The sequence below is a fragment of the Hyaena hyaena genome, unplaced genomic scaffold, assembly GCF_003009895.1.
Source record: "Hyaena hyaena isolate Hyena2069 unplaced genomic scaffold, ASM300989v1 scaffold_317, whole genome shotgun sequence".
NCBI lineage: Eukaryota > Metazoa > Chordata > Mammalia > Carnivora > Hyaenidae > Hyaena > Hyaena hyaena.
In genome coordinates this window covers 1,024,316-1,043,724 of record NW_024080950.1, presented here as the reverse complement: position 1 = coordinate 1,043,724, position 19,409 = coordinate 1,024,316, and the positions used below count along the sequence as shown (strand labels likewise).

Here is a 19,409-nt window from a genome sequence, read left to right as displayed (position 1 = left end):
TCGGTCATGATCTGTCTGTGTATTGTTGTGGCATGTGGGTCAGGTCGACCATGATGCCCAGTTGGGCTCTGTTGCTTAGGTTTGGTGTATAGTCATGGACTCAATCGTATTCATGAGGTATAGTCTAGTCCAAGCCCATGATGTTCACTTTGGTAAGTGTTATGTATTTTTCAAATTGTAATCACAGAACACCTGACTTTTTTTCTTCCTCTTCCTCCAAACTGTCCTGTCTTTGAGTACTCTTCTGGGCTGACTTTGGCTATGTGGCCAATGTGAAGGGATTTTGAACACACGTACAAATGAGATAACTTGTGTATCTCCTTAGCGTTTTGCAGCTTCAGTCTAGTACACAATGAACAAGAAATAAACTGTTACTTGTTTTTGTTTTTGAATGATGTTAGAATTTACAGGGACATGCCTACCTAGTCAGTTTCGTTGTCTTGATCATCGATGTATTGATGTATCCTTTGTCTGTGATGGGGACAAGGACTGTGTTGATGGATCTGATGAAGATAGTTGTGGTAAGTGGATTGCTTTATTTTTATTCATAATTTTTACAAATAATCTCAATGTTTAGTCATTTTGAGCTAATTTCTAATGTTTTTTTTTTTCATTCTTAGTAATCCATTGCACCGCTTCTCAATTCAAATGTGCCAGTGAAGGTCGGTGTATTAGCATTACATATCGTTGTGATGGTGTTTTTGACTGCAGTGACCAATCTGATGAGTTAGACTGTTGTAAGTACCATATTTCTGCATTTAGGCAGAGGAATAATTTCATATTATCTTAAGTTTCCTCTAATTTGTATAAACTGGGGGGACAGCTTAAATTACAAACTATTATCAAAGGAACACAGTGTTAATATACATTAGAGTTGACCAGGTATTTGCAAATAATAACTTAGGGTATAAATGGGCACTTTCCAATAGTCCCTTAGGTAGGTTCAATATTTCTTAGATATTTTTGTTCTCGCTATGAATATTTCCTAGGATATCCCAAATTAGTGGGTTTCAAAATTTTGAAGCTTGCTATATATAAAGTTATTTTAATTGTTTTAAATTTTAGTAGCGAGGTTAAATCATGGGGTATGGAGTGGTATTTTATATTGACTTGAATGAATTCATTTTCAGCTATTTTTTGCTGAATACCTGCTAAGATGTTATATGTGGTCTTTGTTCTTAGAGAAATTATATAACATAAGAAATAATGGAAGCAAGGTACACTTTAATAAGGGCCTTAGAAATGATACGGATAAAATTCATTTGGGGTTCACAGAAAAGAAATTCCTTCTAGTCATAGGATTCAAGGAGGACTTGATAGAATATAAATCTTATGTGTTAAATCTATGTATAAAAAGTTAAATAAAATGCTTAATACTTTATAGATATATATAACACCCAGAAATTCGTAGTTACTGGTTTTCCTGTTTCATGTTGAAAACACGGAATTCTTCTGTGATGATTTGTGGTTAAACTGCCAATTGTGACTCACTTGCTGTTGCCTTACAAGGTCCCTGGGAGGAAACTTGGAATTACCCCTGTGAGATAGGGAAGCAAATCTTATCTCTCAATGAGTTGTGGAAAGTTTGCAAAGAATTAAGGATTTACTGTCACCTTTTGTTTTCTTATTGTGTGCTGGTTTCATTGGATGTAGTTAATTTGAGGGAAAATTAACAACATTCAAATATGTGATATTAAACATGAGTTCAAAGTAACAAATTAATGTCAATTTAAGTCCTATTGAAATGTGCTGGTAATTGTTTAATAAAGAGGCAGATAAATTTTATTATTATCCTGTAGTTGAATGAACATTAAAAACACATGAAACAGAATTTTCTTTAGACTCAGGGACAAATCAGACACATAGAAAGATTTTTGTGTACCACAATGTCTGAGAACCCTATATCGTTCTAGATTTTAATATTAAATTTGTTATGATCATTATAATAAACCTACCTTTGGTCCAAAATAATTTCCTCTGAATCTTGGTATTATATAAAAAGGATTATGAATTACATTCACAAGTGCATCTCTCACGTGCATTTCTCTTAGCAACTAGGCCTCCTGGGATGTGCCACACAGATGAATTTCAGTGCCAAGCAGATGGCGTCTGCATCCCAAAGAGCTGGGAGTGTGATGGGCACCCAGACTGCATCTATGGATCTGATGAGTACCACGGCTGTGCCCCCAAGACTTGCCCTTTAACTCACTTCCTGTGTGATAATGGAAACTGCATCTATAGAGACTGGCTCTGTGATGGGGACAATGACTGCAGGGATATGAGTGATGAGAAGGACTGCCCTACTCAGGCTTTTCACTGTCCCAGTTGGCAATGGCAGTGCCCTGGCCATAGCATCTGTGTGAATCTGAGTGCAGTGTGTGATGGCATCTTTGATTGCCCCAATGGGACAGATGAATCCCCACTTTGCAGTAAGTTTCCTGACTACAATTTAATGGCCATAAATTCATTCTGAGCAGTGACCTTCTATGCATCACCATTGTCTCCATGTAGTTTTCAGGAAGGGATTTCACTTCCTCTGTGAAATCAAATCTGTGTAGGGATAAGTGTCATGGAATTCAAAGAAATCACCACTGAATGCTATTTCTCATTAAATCCTTTGCATTTGGTTCCGTGATTTTACTTTTTTTTTTTTTTTTTTTTTTTTAGAAAAATGAGACTAAATAAGGCCATTAGATTGTCAAATTAATTTTTGTTTTGGATTGCGGTTCTAAGTTTTTCTAACTTTAATATTTTCTAATTTCAATCAGAACTTGCCACAAAGCAAATGAAGTCCAGGGATTTGTGTTTGCTGTGATTAAAGTCCTGTGATTGGCATGTAATCCTAATTGCTGTCCTTTCTTTCTTTCTTCTTTAATCAATGATCACTCTCAGATGAACCCCAGCCAGGTATGATTGCAAAATATTTTAGATCCTTATGATATTATTTGGATTGTATTTGTGCTGAAAATATTCTAATAATTCTAATTTTCCCCTCTGAAGCATGTTTCGTGTATCGTCTGTTAAAAATAAGTTCGAGTACACATGGGAATAGAGGGCATTTGCATCCCAGGCATTTGAACTGACTTTGGGTGGCTTCAGGCATTGCTGCTGTGGCCCTGAAAGCAAGGACTGATGGCATGTTGGTGGATCTGTGCCCTCTACTGTTCTAATTACCTTCCCCTTTCCATTTACACCCTATCATAGACCTTCCAGCCCTTGATCTTAAATGTCGATGTCTCATCTTCCATTTCTGTATAGGTAGAAGAATATCAGAAAGAAAGTGGGAAGTAACTTAATTCTCTTTGCGTGCTTTATCAATGACAGTTGTGGTTTTGTTTTTGTTTTGTTTTTTTTTTTTGATGTTGGCAGTATTTCCCCAAGTTTCTCTCTGCACTAAATGGAATTATAATAGAAGGTTGTAGTGAAAAAAGTGGTTGAAGTCCTGTGATTGTGGAGGAGAGTAAATCTTTAAACAGACATTGACTAGGCTGTGGAGCTCATCCAAGTGAATAGCTGCTCTTAGCTCTTACCTCAGTGAAGGTGGCATAAGACTGTATGACAAATATTACAACAGAGTGAACCAAAAAAAAAAAAAGGCAAAGATTTCTGAATTTTTCCCTTTGTGATTTTTCTTTCTTTATTCTAGACCAGGATAGCTGCTCATATTTCAATGGTGGTTGTACTCACCAGTGTGTTCAGGGGCCCTATGGGGCTCAATGCTTATGCCCACCAGGATACTTTCTTGCGAATGACTCTAAGACCTGTGAAGACGTGTCTGAGTGTGATGTCCCAGGCTTTTGTAGTCAGCATTGTTACAATATGAGAGGTTCATTCCGATGCTGGTGTGATAAAGAATACACGTTAGACACTAATGGAAGAACTTGCAAAGTTACAGGTAATAACTGAACTTGAAAGTGAACTACCTCTAGCCAGAGTAACAGCACACTCACGAGTTCAAATGTTGCATGCAGGCATTGGACAATGTTGATGGGTTATGTTACTGGATGGGTTAGGTAACCTTATCCTTAATTCACAGTTTATTGTGCAGATTAAATAAATTAATATTCATAAAAATCTTGGCATATTTTGGAAAATAGAGGTTAAAATATAAGTAGGTAGATGATTTTTTTATTACTTAAAATATCAATGGCTTTTATATTATTTAAAAATTATTTCTATATCATATTTAAGCATTTTATATAATTGATTGAATTCAACCAATACTAATTCAGTTTCTACTATGTGAAAGTGATTATACTAGGTTTTAAGATATTGATTTGGCTGCCTCACTTCAAAAGTCACCAAATAAAGAAGGTTAAGACAAAATAGTTTCTTTTTCAAGTAGGAGGCTGAATGGTAGACCATCCAGGGGCGGGGGAAGGGTGTGCGCCATGCTAAAACATGGGCATGATTTATTACTAAAAAGGAAGTGAAGAGATACTGAGAGATAATTAGAAATCTCTGCCACAGCTCAATGCCTCAAGCAAAACAAAAATATTTAAGACATAATTCTTGCTATCAGGAAGCCCATATTCTAGGAAGGAAGATAAACAAAATTCAAAAGTAAGTACAGAAGTAACAAATAGTAACTGAAAGAATGCAAGTGTCCTTTGCTCTAGATATTTAGGCAAACACTGGAGTATATTCAAGGAAGAAAGATATTTTGGAAAAAGTTTATTTTAAATACTCATGAAAATCAGTTAACTATTAAGATAATGAACCAAGTGATTAAACAATGTTTTTTAGGAATTTGCTTTCCTTAATACTATGGTTTGGAATTATGTCTTCCTTCTGTCATCAAAAGAATTGCATGAAATATTTAAGATACGTTTTAATTGTGGTTGCTCCCAGATTCATTGACATTTTTGCATTTTCTTCTTGGACAGAATCTGAAAGTCTGTTGATACTTGCGGCAAGTCGGAACCAAATTATTGCTGACAATATCACTTCCCAGTTTCACTCTATCTCTTCAATTATCCAGAATGGTTCTCACATTGCAGCTCTTGATTTTGATTCCATCAGTGGCCGTGTCTTTTGGTCTGATGGAGGTCAGGGTAAAATCTGGAGTGCATTTCAAAATGGAACAGATAGAAGAGTAGTAAGTACATTTCTACTGATATATGGTCTTACTAGACCTGCTATGTTGGGACTATTACTTTTACTCATCAATGAGAGCAGGTCCTACCTCACCCTGGGTAGTTCTCATTTTTCCTTTTGGGTCACATTGTACCCCAGAGGCTCAGGCCTTCATAATTCCCAATATATGAATGTTTTATATAGGAATGTGACCTCTGAAGGTAGTTCCACAATTCTGAATTCCAGGTCACATAATTCAGAGACTTCAGAAAGTCTTTGATGTAACTTTTAAATTTGTTTTTTTTTTTCCCCCTAGTGGATGAGAGCAGAGGAAAATGTAGGGGAGTTAAGGGGGTGCTTTTCCTTAGGTTTAATTTCTCAATCTATCTCCCGGAGTTTCAGTTTCTGGACCCTTGATGGTTGTTTCCTCTGCCTCTTAGGACTTTTATTTTGTAATTGTTGGCATTTAATCAATAAAGATATTATTTTGGAATGTGAATGTTATAAAGTTTCATAGGGTGGCCAATTTAGCGAATGGATAGAGCTTTTGTTCAAATGCAAAAACTTTGAAACCAAATGAAAGTACACACTCACCCAGTGGTAGAGTTATCCCAGAGTATTTAATTCTACAACATGCAGTATTTTTTTGTGGAATGCCCTATGTTGATTTGGTGGAAGGCAAATGTTTTCCAATCCTTACAAGCAATCATAGGACAAATTTAGTTGTCTTATTCCAGATTTTCATAGAACTTCAGTCTACTCATAAAATTATCTATGTAATTTCAATTTATTCATTCTCCTTAGAAGTCACTCTTCATTCACTTTTTTTCTTTAGATACTTAACACTGGTGCCACTCTGACTGAAAGTATGGCGGTAGATTGGGTAGGTCGCAATCTTTATTGGACAGACTATGCTCTGGGAACAATTGAAGTATCTAAACTGGATGGAAGTCACAGGACCGTGCTGATTAGTAATAATGTATCAAATCCAAGGGGATTATCATTAGATCCCAGAATTAGGTAAGAATCTTTTTTTAAAAAATTATATTGCCTTGATGTGTTTATAAGGGAAAAACAATAATAGCATGAAGAGGCTGATAAGTGCTATCTCAAAATTTTAAATGAAACCTTGTTTAAACATTTCTAGAGTCTCTCATGGTTTGCCTCCCTTCCTCTTCCCCACTATTTTCCCCCCCTTCTTCTCCACCACGGTCCTCCGTCAAGTTCCTCCTAATCCTCCTATACGTGCAAACATATGGTATTTGTCCTTCTCTGCCTGACTTATTTCACTCAGCATAACACCCTCAAGTTCCATCCATGTTGCTACACATGGCCAGATTTCGTTCTTTCTCATTGCCATGTAGTATTCCATTGTATAGATAAAGCGCATCTTCTTTTTTTTTTACAAAAAGTTTATTGTCAAGTTGGTTTCCATATAACACCCAGTGCTCATCCCCACAAGTGCCCTCCTCCATGCCCATCTCCCCCCTCCCCCCCACACCCATCAGTCCTCAGTTTGTTCTCATCAAGATTCTCTCATGTTTTCCCTCTCTCCCTCTCCCCCACCATTTCCCCCCTTCTTCTCCCCCATGGTCCTCCGTTAAGCTCCTCCTAATCCTCCTATAGGAAACCACATCTTCTTGATCCATTCATCAGTTGATGAACACTTAGGCTCTTTCCATGTTTTGGCTATTGAATGCTGATAACAAAGTGAGGACTGATCGGGGAGGAGGGGAGGGGAAGGGGCATGGCGGAGGGCACTTGTGGGGATGAGCACTGGGTGTTATATGGAAACCAACTTGACAATAAACTATTTAAAATAATAAAAATAAAATAAAAAAATAAAAATAAAAATAAACATTTCTACAGAAATAGTAACCATCCAAGTAGTTATTGGTACCCTTCCTTTATCTGTATAGTCTTTTTCATAAAGTACATAAGAGCAATTGGTTGTTTAATTTAAGAACACATTGATTTATTGGCTTGATAATACAATTATTGAATTGATTGCCATAGAACTATATAATTAGGTCTCAAATGAATGCATGCAGTGGTATTCCATAGATGGGCCAGTTTGCTGTAACATTATACCTCATGGTTATACAACAAAGACAGCAATATTTTCATGCTTTAGTTTCATGTTTATTAGAGCTCCCTTTTATGTCATGAAAGGAAGAGAATTTTTGCCCCCCTGGTCCTAAAGAGAAGAAGAAATTCTCACATGTGTTTAAGAAACCTTTGATGGCTTCTTTCCTTAAATTTAGTTAAAATTCTCTAACTAAAATTCTTTTCTGTAGGATTATGAGTTAGACAAATTATGCTTGATACAATACAGACTTCCTAGATATTATCAAATATTACACTAGTGAAATTTATGATGAATCTGATGATGAAGAAATTGACTTTCTTATCTTAAAAAATGACAGGGTAGATAAACAAGGCCAGATGGATATTTCTAGATCAACTATTTGTGGTTTGTACAGAAACATGAATAGGCATTGAGACATTTCATTGTCATAATGTACTGCATGTTTTATGATCATCTTATAAACACCCAGATGGCTTATGATTGCATTATGATTATAGTTTTACTTTGTGACACTCAGAGGAAATAATAAACTCTGTATATTCTGAACTAGAGATGATTTATTGTAAGCAGAACATAAATATGATGTTACATTACTGACTTTATATTACTTTAATTATTTACATTATATGACTTAAAATGGCAGTTATTTTCCATATTGAAATATATCCTTTCTTACTGGTAACTAATTTCTTTCCACAGTGACCATTTAATGTTCTGGTCTGACTGGGGCCGTCACCCTCGTATTGAACGAGCCAGCATGGATGGCAGTTTGCGCACTGTCATTGTTCAGGACAAGATTTTCTGGCCCAGTGGCATAACAATTGACTATCCCAACAGATTGCTCTATTTCATAGATTCCTATCTTGATTATATAGACTATTGTGATTATAATGGACAGCATCGGAGGCAGGTGATAGCCAGTGATTTGGTAAGTTGGTATTGATGAAAACTACACTAAACCCACAACAGCGGCTTTGTAGAAAGCAAATAGAGTACCAAGAAAACTAAAGAGATTAGTTTTTGTATCTTAGAAATTACAAGGGCAATCCAGGAAATATCAACAGGAGTGAGGGCCAATCCATCTTTTCTTACTAACAGAAAATAAATATTTTTATTCTAGTTCATGGTTAGATTGTGCTGTGTTTGGGAAGGATTAGTAGTTTGTGCGATTTAGTTGATCTGTAGAGGCTAATCTGTTGTTTCTATACTTTAAAAAAGTGTGTTAAGCAAAAATTAATAGTTTATATTTAGCTTTCTCAATTAAATCATAGCCTATTATATATTTTGTATTTTTAATTATAATATAATGGATATATAATGCCATATTAGTTTCAGGTGTATAACATACTGAGTCAACAATTCTATTAATATTTAGAAAATTATGCTGAATTTATTTTCACAAGTTAAATGGGAAAATATAAAAAAATAAATATATTGTAGCAAAGAGCCATTATTTAAAATTGCCATTGTGGATAGTTCTATGGCTTTAAGGGACCCTGGCAGGGCCCCCCTCCCTTCAGAAAGTATGCACGTAGGCTCGATCAGATTTATGTGAATCTGTAGTGGCAGAAATAGCACTGGATAAAGAGTAGTGCTAATAGCGGAGGGGGCTAAGACTTGAGAGTAGGGGATCCAGATAAATCAACCGTACTTTTTGCACCCCGGTGCTGCTTTCATTTCTAAAATGGATCCCGAGGGTAACAACCAGAGTAAAAATGAAGAGCACGTGACACAAATATGTTGGGAGTATTTTGAGTGCTGTCGTGGGATAATTACAGGCCAAGCAGTGTATTTTTTGTCTGTCTCTTCAACAATGACTTCCCTATGTCTTAAATAATGAAATGCTAAAAGATATCCTTTTCTACATTTCTACATTCTACATTTCTACTTGGATTGTTGGCAAAGTCTGATCTTTCTCTTTGGCTTCACAGATTCTGCGACATCCTTATGCCCTAACAGTCTTCGAAGACTCTGTGTACTGGACTGACCGTTCTATTAATCAGGTTTTGCAAGCCAATAAGTGGCATGGTGGAAACCACTCAGTCATAATTCGCAATCTTCAGCAGCCCCTGGGAATTGTTGCAGTTCATCCTGTGAGACAACCTAACAGTAAGTGATACAGAGACACCTGCCTGGGAATAGCTCAGAAAGAACTTATTCTTATTTGTGCAATATGTTTTCCTTTCTTCTTTACTAACCACCACAGTCCTAACATTTTCATTACATTTATTTATCACAGTCAACTAAAAACTTGTATGTAACAACAGACCTAAATTTTGTCATTATATTCTGCAGTTGACTCCTGTCTCTGTGACAATTTCCAAACCCCAATTTTCTCAGCTGACAAATACCGCATAGACCGGATAGTCCCTTAGAACCATTCTGTGGCGTAAAGGAGCTTTTTCTTAGGACTCATGGCGCCAGTGCCCTCTAGGTGTGCTGCAGCTGTATCCCAAGTTATCCTGGATGTAGATGTGATGTATTCCACACATCCTAGATGTGTGTATGGCTAGATGATTTAAAAATTTGGTGTTCTCTCTGGTGGGAGGAGGATTAAGTCACTTAATATTTACTTAATCTTCTCCCTTAAAACCCGTCACGTTTCAGAATCTGGCCTTCTTCTTTGTTTCTTTATCCCTTTACTCTTGCCATGCTGGACTTCATTTTGGCCCAGAAGCACACCAGGTTACTTCCTACTTCTAAACTTGTACTAGAACACCCCTGGAACACCCCTTCTCCAGATATCTGCTTGAGTGGCTCCTTTATGTCATTTGGGATTCTCTCAAATGCTTCTTGGTGGCCCTTGATCACCCTATCTAAAATAGCCTATCCTTCTCATAATTCATTTGCTCTTTACCTTCATATCCTGAAATTGCAGGATGAGTTTATAAATTTAGTTCTATTTCCCTTTTTTTAAGAGTAGCTGCCTCCATGCTTACAGTATTTTCCATGGTTAGCATAGTGCTTAAAGCATATGGAAAGTTTTTTTAGTGAATGAATAATGAATAGTTTAATGATCTAATACAATGTATATAATAAGAACATATAAGATCTAGAGGACATCCTTTGAGCCTGGGATGCCCACAGATTCCCTTATTTTAAAAAGCAGAGACACACCAAGATATCAATAGAAAAATTAAAGATTACTATCTAACCAAAATTTGGACAATAGTGGATAAATGTCAAGGTCAGAAAGGGAACATGCACATTTATTTCATTTAATGTAAAAAGATCTCTTTTAGCTCAGGCAAGGAAACACATGTTTTTTGGCATTGTATTTCTGTTACTAAGCTTTGGGTTACTCAGTAGCTATTTGTTCATAATCTGGTTATAGACAGGATTAGTCTGTGACCTTGGTGAAGTCATTCCTCCCTCTTATTCCTCTTATGAATTTTGTGTTGAAAGCATGATGATAGAGAAGAGTAAAATAGTTTAGGGAAAAAACCAAACCAACATAGGTAACTTAATCTACTTGTGCCTTTACTGGAAGTCCCTGGGTGGAAAATAACAGTATGGCTATATGCCTACTTCAAAATTTATTTATTTACTTACATTGAGATAAATTTGACATATTATTTTTAGATGCACAACACAATGATTTGTTAAATGTATATATTATGAAATGATCATGACAATAAGATTAGTGAATATCCACCATTATACATATTTATGACATTGTGTGTGTGTACACACTACATTTTATTTATTACTTCATTCTGTTCACCTTAATGTGGGAGGTTTTCCATTAACCAATGTTTTCTTTTTCCATTACAGGTGAAAATTCCTGTGCTTCTTCCTCCTGCAGACATCTATGCTTGCTTTCCTCACAGAGGCCACGCCTTTATTCTTGTGTTTGTCCCTCAGGATGGACTCTTTCTTATGATTCTGTGTCTTGCTTGAGAGGTACTGTATGCCCTTTAAGTGTGCCCTGAAGGCAGAGTCTGCCTTGGTTTAGCAGAGTGGTGTAAGCTCTAAGCCACTTGCTCATGGAATGTGTGCTGTGTTCCCTTTGATTCAGCAAGTCTCTTGAGTACATATGCCATATGAGGTGATTTAATTGAGCACCTCAGTTGTAATATAGTTTCTGTATATAAAGCTCATATTACGTGTGCATGTGATTCATGTTTTCTCTTACCTGGTTATAGTTAGACAAGTGGTGATAATGGAAACCTCCCAATTCTGCAGTTAAGGAGTAAGAATTTTTAACACTTGATTATGGCTTCCTTCTCTCATTTGTATTGTTGTAACTAATAGTGATGAGTGTTCTAGCATAGGCCTTCTGATCCCAATTTCAGTAACTTTAATATTTGGTATTTTAAAAATGAATGTTTTCTTTGTATGAAAGATCGTTAAGTGATTATTTGAGCAATTTGATCTTCATCTCATCCAAGATACTTTACTGTGTTGATAGAAATGTATGTGGACAATTATTATTATTAGGGAGTGAGAACAAAAGGGAAAGATACAGTCAATCCACAAAACAGATTTCTTCTGGAATATGTAAAATATATAAAATAAAGTGTTTTTAATGTTTATAGTGTAAACATAGTTAATAGATAGTGTGTGTGAGCAGAGAATGGGCAGAGAGAGAAAGAGAGAGAGAGGTGCGGGGTGGGGAGAACCCCAAGAAAGCTTAATGCTGTCAACGCAGAGCACAATGTGGGGCAAAATCATGACCTGAGCCTAAAAGAAGAGTTGGATGTTCAACTGACTGATTCATCCAGTTGCCGCCAATAATAATCTTTTTAAAAATATTTACCTTTGCTTAAAAATCTAGAGAGTTATTCTAAATTTAAGCTTTTTGAATTTAGTTCGTGAATATTTTGGTACTGACAAAAGTGGTTGCAGAAAGTTAAAATATTTAATGATACAAAATCCTTAAGCTAAGAGAAAACAGAATCTTAATCTAGAGGGAAAGTTATTATTCAAGTGGAAAATTTTTGCTGAATCCAGGAAATTAATGGTGTTTACAGATTTTGCAGATGTAGGCTTCCTGAAAATTGAATTCCATCTAGGTATAATATTTTGCAATGATACTTTCATGATGAAAGATTTTAATTATTGGTAGTGCTTACAAAGGGATTGGCATTTGCCATTTTTCTTCAGAGACTTATTATGCACCTAATCCTTGTTGACACTGTTTAATTTAGTGTGTCCTCAGAGTCTCTCAGCAGAAGATTAAACTGGGCTGCAGACATTTTGGATACAAAGCATTCTTTCACCATGCCAAGGTTGTTGAACTGTGCATTGGGGATTGGTGTAATCAATATTACTATCTGATGGTGATTGATATCTAAATAGTAGCTTTTGTTATTTCACAAATAATTCCACTAGTGGTTTTCCATTGATTGACTTTACTAGGGTGGAACTTTTTTAGCACTGTTCAACTGATTTCTGAGTACCACTTGGGTAACTGAATGCCAGTATATGTTAACGAAGAAAAAGAGGTGCACATTATTTTCTCAATCAGAAGTTTAGAAGCTTGTTACCATTTATAGATGAAAACATTTTACTTGATTTACGGGTTAAATAGCTTTTAAAATATTGTTTACTAAGTGTCTGGAATATCTTTGGAACTGCTGATGCGATAAGGTTAAGTGAAAAGCAGATACTGTTCACTACTGGCCATGTAAAAATATGCATTAAAAAGACCTGGAAGAGAACACACATAAGCGCCAATAGTGGTTACAGTTGAGTAAGGGAATTATGAGATATTTCTTTTTTCCTAATTTTATGACATAAAATTTTAAGCCAAGAACTTTTTCTGTATGAAATAGCTTTTTATTCTTTCAAAAATATGTTCTCCACCTCCACAATGCCAAAAACAAATGAACAAGAACCAAAAAAGCAAACCAAAACATTGCTCCAGCATCTTCTACAATAAACAACCTCCAATCCAAAATAGGCTTCTGCTTCATTGTGAGAGAGACAGAAGGCAATCGTCTCAGTCATTAAGTGCCACGTAAGAAGAACACACTCCTTGCACACACTGTTAGAAAGCTTGAGGCGCTGATCAGTTAGTGCAAAGTCTGAGTTAAGGAGAACCTAACTAGGAAGTAGTAAACATTGCTCTTCGATTACAACATAAACTTCTCATTACCAGCTGCTTTCTCTTTACCTCTCTGCCCTGCTTAGACGAATCTTAATGGGATCATGATATAAAGAATAAATATAAATATACGATTTTTAACTCCAAAAGACTGAGTTTCTTTTATAGTTTATTGTCCAGTTGGTTTCCATATAATACCCAGTGCTCATCCCAACAAGTGCCCTCCTCCATGCCCATCACCTCCCTTCCCCTCTCCCACACTCCCTCTCAGCCCTCAGTTTGTTTTCAGCATTTAAGAGTCTCTCATGGTTTGCCTCCTTCCCTCTCCCCAACTATTTTTCCCCTTCTTCTCCCACTTCATCCTCCGTTAACTTCTTCCTAATCCACCTATATGTGCAAACATATGGTATCTGTCCTTTGCCTGACTTATTTCGCTCAGCATAACACCCTCTAGTTCCATCCATGTTGCTACAAATGGCCAAATTTCATTTTTTGAGACATACTATGTTAAGATGTCTTAAAATATCACCTCCTTCTGAACTGCCTTGTTCTATAGACTCAAAGTTCCTTGCAGATTAAGCCTCCACCTGATTCATTGATATTTGTTCGTTGCCTGTGGCACATACTAGCACTCAGGAAATTTTCAGTGAAGCCCTCCAATATTCTTTCTTGCTCCTTCTTCATTCCTGTGTTTTCCACCTATTTATTCCTTTATGGCTGTATTGTGTCATCAAATCGCTCCTTTTTTCTTTCCCACAGAGCACTTTTCATGCACTCTCTCTGGCATCATCCTTTGCCTAGGCTCTCACTTCCTGCTAGTGTAGCACTAAATGACTCCCACTCTCTGGTTCATTGCCCATAAATGTTCACTAGTGGTAAGCCCTCTCCAATATACCTGATCAGATCAAGGGCCTGAGACATTGCCTGACAAAGAAATAGAGGCCGAAGGAGTAGAGCTGGGTAGGACTTGAGAGAAGTGCTTCTGGGAAGAATCCAGAAAGCCCATGTTTGATGGATGAGAAATGCAGTTCTTTCGTCCCTAAACAGTGCTTTATTGAGAATTCCTCCAATTAAGCAAAAAGAAAATTACACATTAAAAAGAGCATTGTTAGGTTTTGAGTCAGTAAAATTTACAATTTATCCTGTGAAATTGGGGAATTTTCTTGTTTTTACTGCACCAATGAACACTTACAATGTATAATCAATAATTAAACATCTCATTATAATTTCAAGGTACATCTAAACTCTTAATATAGCTTACACATTTTGTTACTGCATGTTAAATCAAATGAATTGAGTGGTAATTTGATATTCAAGAACTAGTACCCAGCCTTCACTTTGTGTAGTGATTAAGAACATAAGTTTTGGAATCTGAGGACCTGGCTGTGTGACTTTGGTTAAATGGCTTAATTTCTTTGTGCCTCATTTGAGAGCTGGGGGTGGGGATGGCTAACAAGAGGCTTCAGGGAGATAAATTAAGTGAATGAATATTTAGTGCATACTATGTGGCCCCTATTCTCAATAAATAGGGCCAATTATTATGGCTATTTCATTTGTTCAGAAGAGAGGCGATGTGGAGCAGTTGGGAGAGGACAGATGAATCTCACTAGCCCTGGAAAGTTTCATTGGCCTTAGTTGAAAACCTCTTCACAGATTTAATGGAAAGAGTAAATGCTGTATATTGTAGCACTTTGTAAAATATAAAGCATTAATAGTTGCATTATTTGCTTTAAATTTTTACTCAGTTTATAAATGTTAGGTAATTTTTAGTAACTGAAATGACAGGAAAAAGGAAAAGTTAATGAGATGTTAAAATAAGTTAAGAAGTTAAGAGCCAGGGGCAACTGGGTAGCTCAGTCAGTTGGGCATCTGACTCTTGATTTTGTCTCAGGTCATGATCTCAAGGTTTGTGAGACTGAGTCCTATGTTGGGCTCTGTGCTGACAGCAAAGAGCCTGCTTGGGATCCTTTCTCTCGCTCTCTCTCTGCTCTCCTCCACTCACATTTTCTTTCTCTCAATAAATAAATAAACTTTAAAAATACTCACATTGAAGACTGAAAAGTGTCCAGATTATAAAAATAATGAAAACATCATTTTTAGTAGATGAAAATTATGCAGTGAATAATCATTTTCTATTTTGCTTAATATGGGGTATATGTTATATATATATATATATATATGTCTTCATAACACAAAACTCACATTCCAGTTTTCCTTTTATGAGAGAATTATAAATACATTTTTACTCTTGATTTCCTCATTTTAGATTTTTTTTGTTTTCTTGTTTTTTGTTTTTTGGATAAAGGCATTATCTGTGAAAAAGAACCCTTAGACCAGAGAAGAGGAGACAGATGGCCAGAGAGTATCGATGTCTTTTGCACTGAGTGGGGATTAGGGATCTTGGTCATCAGTTCTGGTCCCTAGCCAGGCCAGCAAGTCTCCAATCTGAGAGAAGGCATCAGACTATCAAACCTGAGTGGCCAGAGTCCATATTTGAAGCTTATAAACCAACTTCTAGTATGACTTTGTGCTTTCCTATGGGCTGAAGATGTGTGGATTATTTACTGAAGTATTTTGCTTTTACAGTGGTTGGCTTTGTCTTGTGAATAAACCTTGGAACCTGCTTAGTAAAAAAAAAAAAAGCAGGAAAAAGGAAAAGGACCTTTTATTATCTATTAAGGAGGTTAAGTGAATTGATAATTTGAATAAGGTATTTTGAGAATGTTTAAGTTGCAAAATGCAGATACTTTTGAGAACTTTAGAAGACACTATTTACACTTTGACTTATGCATCCATCCATTTATTTGTTTATGTGGTCATTCATTTAGTTAGCAAGCATTTATTTGGCAACTATTACCTGCAAGGTTCTGGGACAGAATCGTGAGTAAATCAGACATAGTTACTACCTTTTTGGAATTAGAATCTAGTGTGGAAGACAGCCATTGATCAAACAACAATTGGGGAGATTATAAATTGGACTTTATTTAGTAATTAAAATTCACCTCTAATAAACACCAGGCCACACTTGGTAGTGTTTTTATTTTTTGAGCACACTTAAGACTAATAAATTGCCATTCACCAAGAATAGTCTATATGTTTTCTTTCTCTTTTTAAATTCAGTATTAGTTAGGTTTATCTATGTGTAGAATGTGACATTTAACAAACACGGACGCTTTATCAGTGTAAGTAACGAATTCATGAAGAGCAAGGTAAATACTGATCTTCCTTGGGAAAGTCCAGAAGTGTTTCTAGGGTTGGAGGTTTGGTGACCTAGCAACCTGTTGAAATCCAATCAAAGGCCCTGGATTGTCTGATGAAATATGTATCATGTATGGTATTTATTGCCGCAAAGCTTTCAATGGCATTTTGTCCTATGAGATGGTAACAATCCACTGCTTTCCATTACTCTAAATGTCTGGGAATAGTAGGATATAATTTTGACTGATATCTGCTATTTTCACAGATGATCGACCTTTCTTAGTAACTGTAAGATACAGTATAATTTTTGGATTCTTCCTCAATCCTGAGGTGAAGAGCAATGATGCTATGGTTCCCATAGCAGGGATAATGAACGGTTATGATGTTGAATTTGATTACTCAGAGCAGTTCATCTATTGGGTTGAGAATCCAGTAAGTGTTGAATAACATTCAAAGTATATAACTTGTTTTCAAAGAGCCTACCTACACTAATGCCTTCTTATAAGCAAACTTTTGCTGAGTGGATAAAAGGGAAATGGTCCAGAAATAAATTAATTTACTACTAAGCTTTTTTTGATTCAGCAAAGGATGTAAATAGGAGGCTGACCTGGAGCAGAGTAGATAATAAGCACATTTAAGCTTTTGGATTTTATTCATTTATTCATTCAGCAAGTAATTATTAAGTGCCTACTATTTGTTCTGCACCAAACTAGCTACTCCCAACTGTAGAAAATACACCAAGAAGTGGTAACAAAGATTGCTCTTAAGGAGTTTTGAGCTAATAGAAGATACTAGATGATCATAAAAATGATCATCATTCAAGACAAGAAGCAATAGTTCTCTGAAGGAATTCCAGGAAAGCATTTGATGTGGCTGCTGGGATCTTCATCAGCACCTTTTCCTCCAGGGTAAAAAGAGCCCTCCTTCAGTTCCCTTTCGGTTGGAGCTCACCCTTTAGAGGAGAGAGCTCTGAGGAGGGAAGGGGCAGAGAGATCACAAATGAGGAAGAGAGGGATGATCTTTGTGTTTGAGGCTTGTGACCTCTATGTAAAATATGCTCTGGCCTTCTGATTTTCATTGATGAGATGGATTATTTTTATGACTATGGCCTGTGGTAGTTAAGAAATAAATCTCCATAGCCAATATCAGAGGCAACCCGAATGATATGTCTTGCATTGTGCTCTGACCCACTTAAAAATAATTTTTTAATGACATATTGAAGTGTTGCTGGTGTTAGTATTATACGCAGTGAGCCCACCCAATGGCGTTGAACCTTTGCCTTTCCTCCAGGTGTGAGGGGTGTTCAGGAAGTATAGCAGCAGGCAATGGTGAAGAACATGCTTCCTTGTAGAACCTGTGGTCTTCTTTGAAACAGCTCACTTCTCCGTGTCCTTCTTTCCAGGGTGAAATTCACAGAGTGAAGATAGATGGCACCAACAGGACAGTATTAGTTTCTCTGTCTAGGTTGGGTTCTTCCATGAGCCTGGCCTTGGATTGGATATCAAAAAACTTATATTATACCAATCCTGCTACTCTGTCAATTGAGGTAATGATTCCATAATACTAGCTACACAAACACTAGTTTTTGATGCATGTATAATCTATTCTCAGGAAATGGTCTCATTGATTTTTGAAATTATTTTTAAGCAGAAGCAAAAGAGTAGCTATCGATATTAACTAGAAGTCTTAGAAGCAAAAGAGTAAAAGCACCTTAGAAATAAATTGTTGGAACTTTCTACTGCCCTATTTTGTTTTCTTTCTAAGCATTAATATTAACTTTTTTATATAAAAGGATTTTAGATAATTTGTAAAAATAGTTTAAATAGGAATTCAGCATTAGGCATGGAAGAATATAATAGGCAGGAGATTTCCGCTATCTTTCTTCATCAAGTCTGTAATGCTATTTCAGTCCCAAACCAAACTGATAGGTTACCTGTGTTCTAAGATGGAAATCTTTCTATGGCTCCAATACAGATTTTCTAACAGTGAAACAGAAAGTAGAAACTTGATTCTAAATCCTTTGATACTTTTCCTCTGTGCGATAAGTGTTCTTTTTACTCTAATTCCCAGAAGAAATTCTAGATGGGACACAGGTATGCAATCACATGACGCAAATCAAAGGTAATTCAACTAGTATTGGTTTGTTACCATTCTGGGACGAGGTTATTAATCCATAATAATTTTGAAAGTGAAAATTTCTAAAGCAAAGGGAGGGTCTTGTGGGAAGGGCAGTTAGGACTATGTGAGGCACCAGCTCTACAGGGTATTCAGAAAGGGAGATGCTGAAGGTGAGGAAGGCACGTAGCAGCTAAGTGGTGAAGTTTGAGCAGATTGGTCAGAACATTGGTTATAGTGTACAAAAGTCTTCTACAAATAGGATCTCTTTTAATCCTCTCAACATTCCCAAGGGCAAGCAACACAATTAAGAGAGGAATTTGCAATTTGCACAAATGCTAACTTCCCAGTTTTCTCAAGCCATGTAAAATCATCAGCTCTTAACATGAGGGGATTCTTGAAGGCCCATCTGGTTCAAACCCTTTGTTATTTAGATAAGCTCCTGAATTTTACATAATTTTAGAAATTGGCTTAAACAGTCAGCTTCACTGCCTTGATTCCCAGGCAGTGTTCTGACTTTGCCTTGTTATAAATGATAATTCTAGCAGTCCAGCCTGCTTTAACCCCCTTTGACAGTGACAAAAGGTGATTTTTCATAATCTCAACTAAAAATATCACTCTCCCATCAAAACATTGGCACAATTGACTGACTGCCTAAAACCCTTAATTCCAAACACAGCTCTAGTGTCTGCTTGGCACAGGGCTGTCTTCATTCTGAATGACAATGAATATGTTCTTACTCTGTCTTTTGGTCTCTTGCTTTGTAAACAGAGGTCTTCCTTTGTACACTGATTGTTTTCCAAAAGCAGAGGACATGTTTCCTCCATAAGTATTAGGTACAATGACAAGGCACCCACTGATGGATAACTGAGTGAGTGAGTG

The 19,409-nt window shown here is 36.4% G+C and overlaps 1 protein-coding gene across 1 annotated transcript in view; it reads left to right on the top strand.

Moving 5' to 3' along the window:
• The window catches only part of LRP2 (LDL receptor related protein 2), a 195,612-nt gene that overhangs the window by 98,856 nt on the left and 77,347 nt on the right, over positions 1–19,409 (top strand). Inside the window, exons 23-33 of the mRNA XM_039248803.1 lie at positions 402–521; positions 621–737; positions 2,052–2,429; positions 3,647–3,895; positions 4,887–5,098; positions 5,912–6,096; positions 7,865–8,093; positions 9,097–9,274; positions 10,940–11,068; positions 16,678–16,844; positions 17,815–17,958. Of these exons, the coding sequence (XP_039104734.1) occupies positions 402–521; positions 621–737; positions 2,052–2,429; positions 3,647–3,895; positions 4,887–5,098; positions 5,912–6,096; positions 7,865–8,093; positions 9,097–9,274; positions 10,940–11,068; positions 16,678–16,844; positions 17,815–17,958 (2,108 nt within the window). The remainder of the gene's footprint in view (positions 1–401; positions 522–620; positions 738–2,051; positions 2,430–3,646; positions 3,896–4,886; positions 5,099–5,911; positions 6,097–7,864; positions 8,094–9,096; positions 9,275–10,939; positions 11,069–16,677; positions 16,845–17,814; positions 17,959–19,409) is intronic.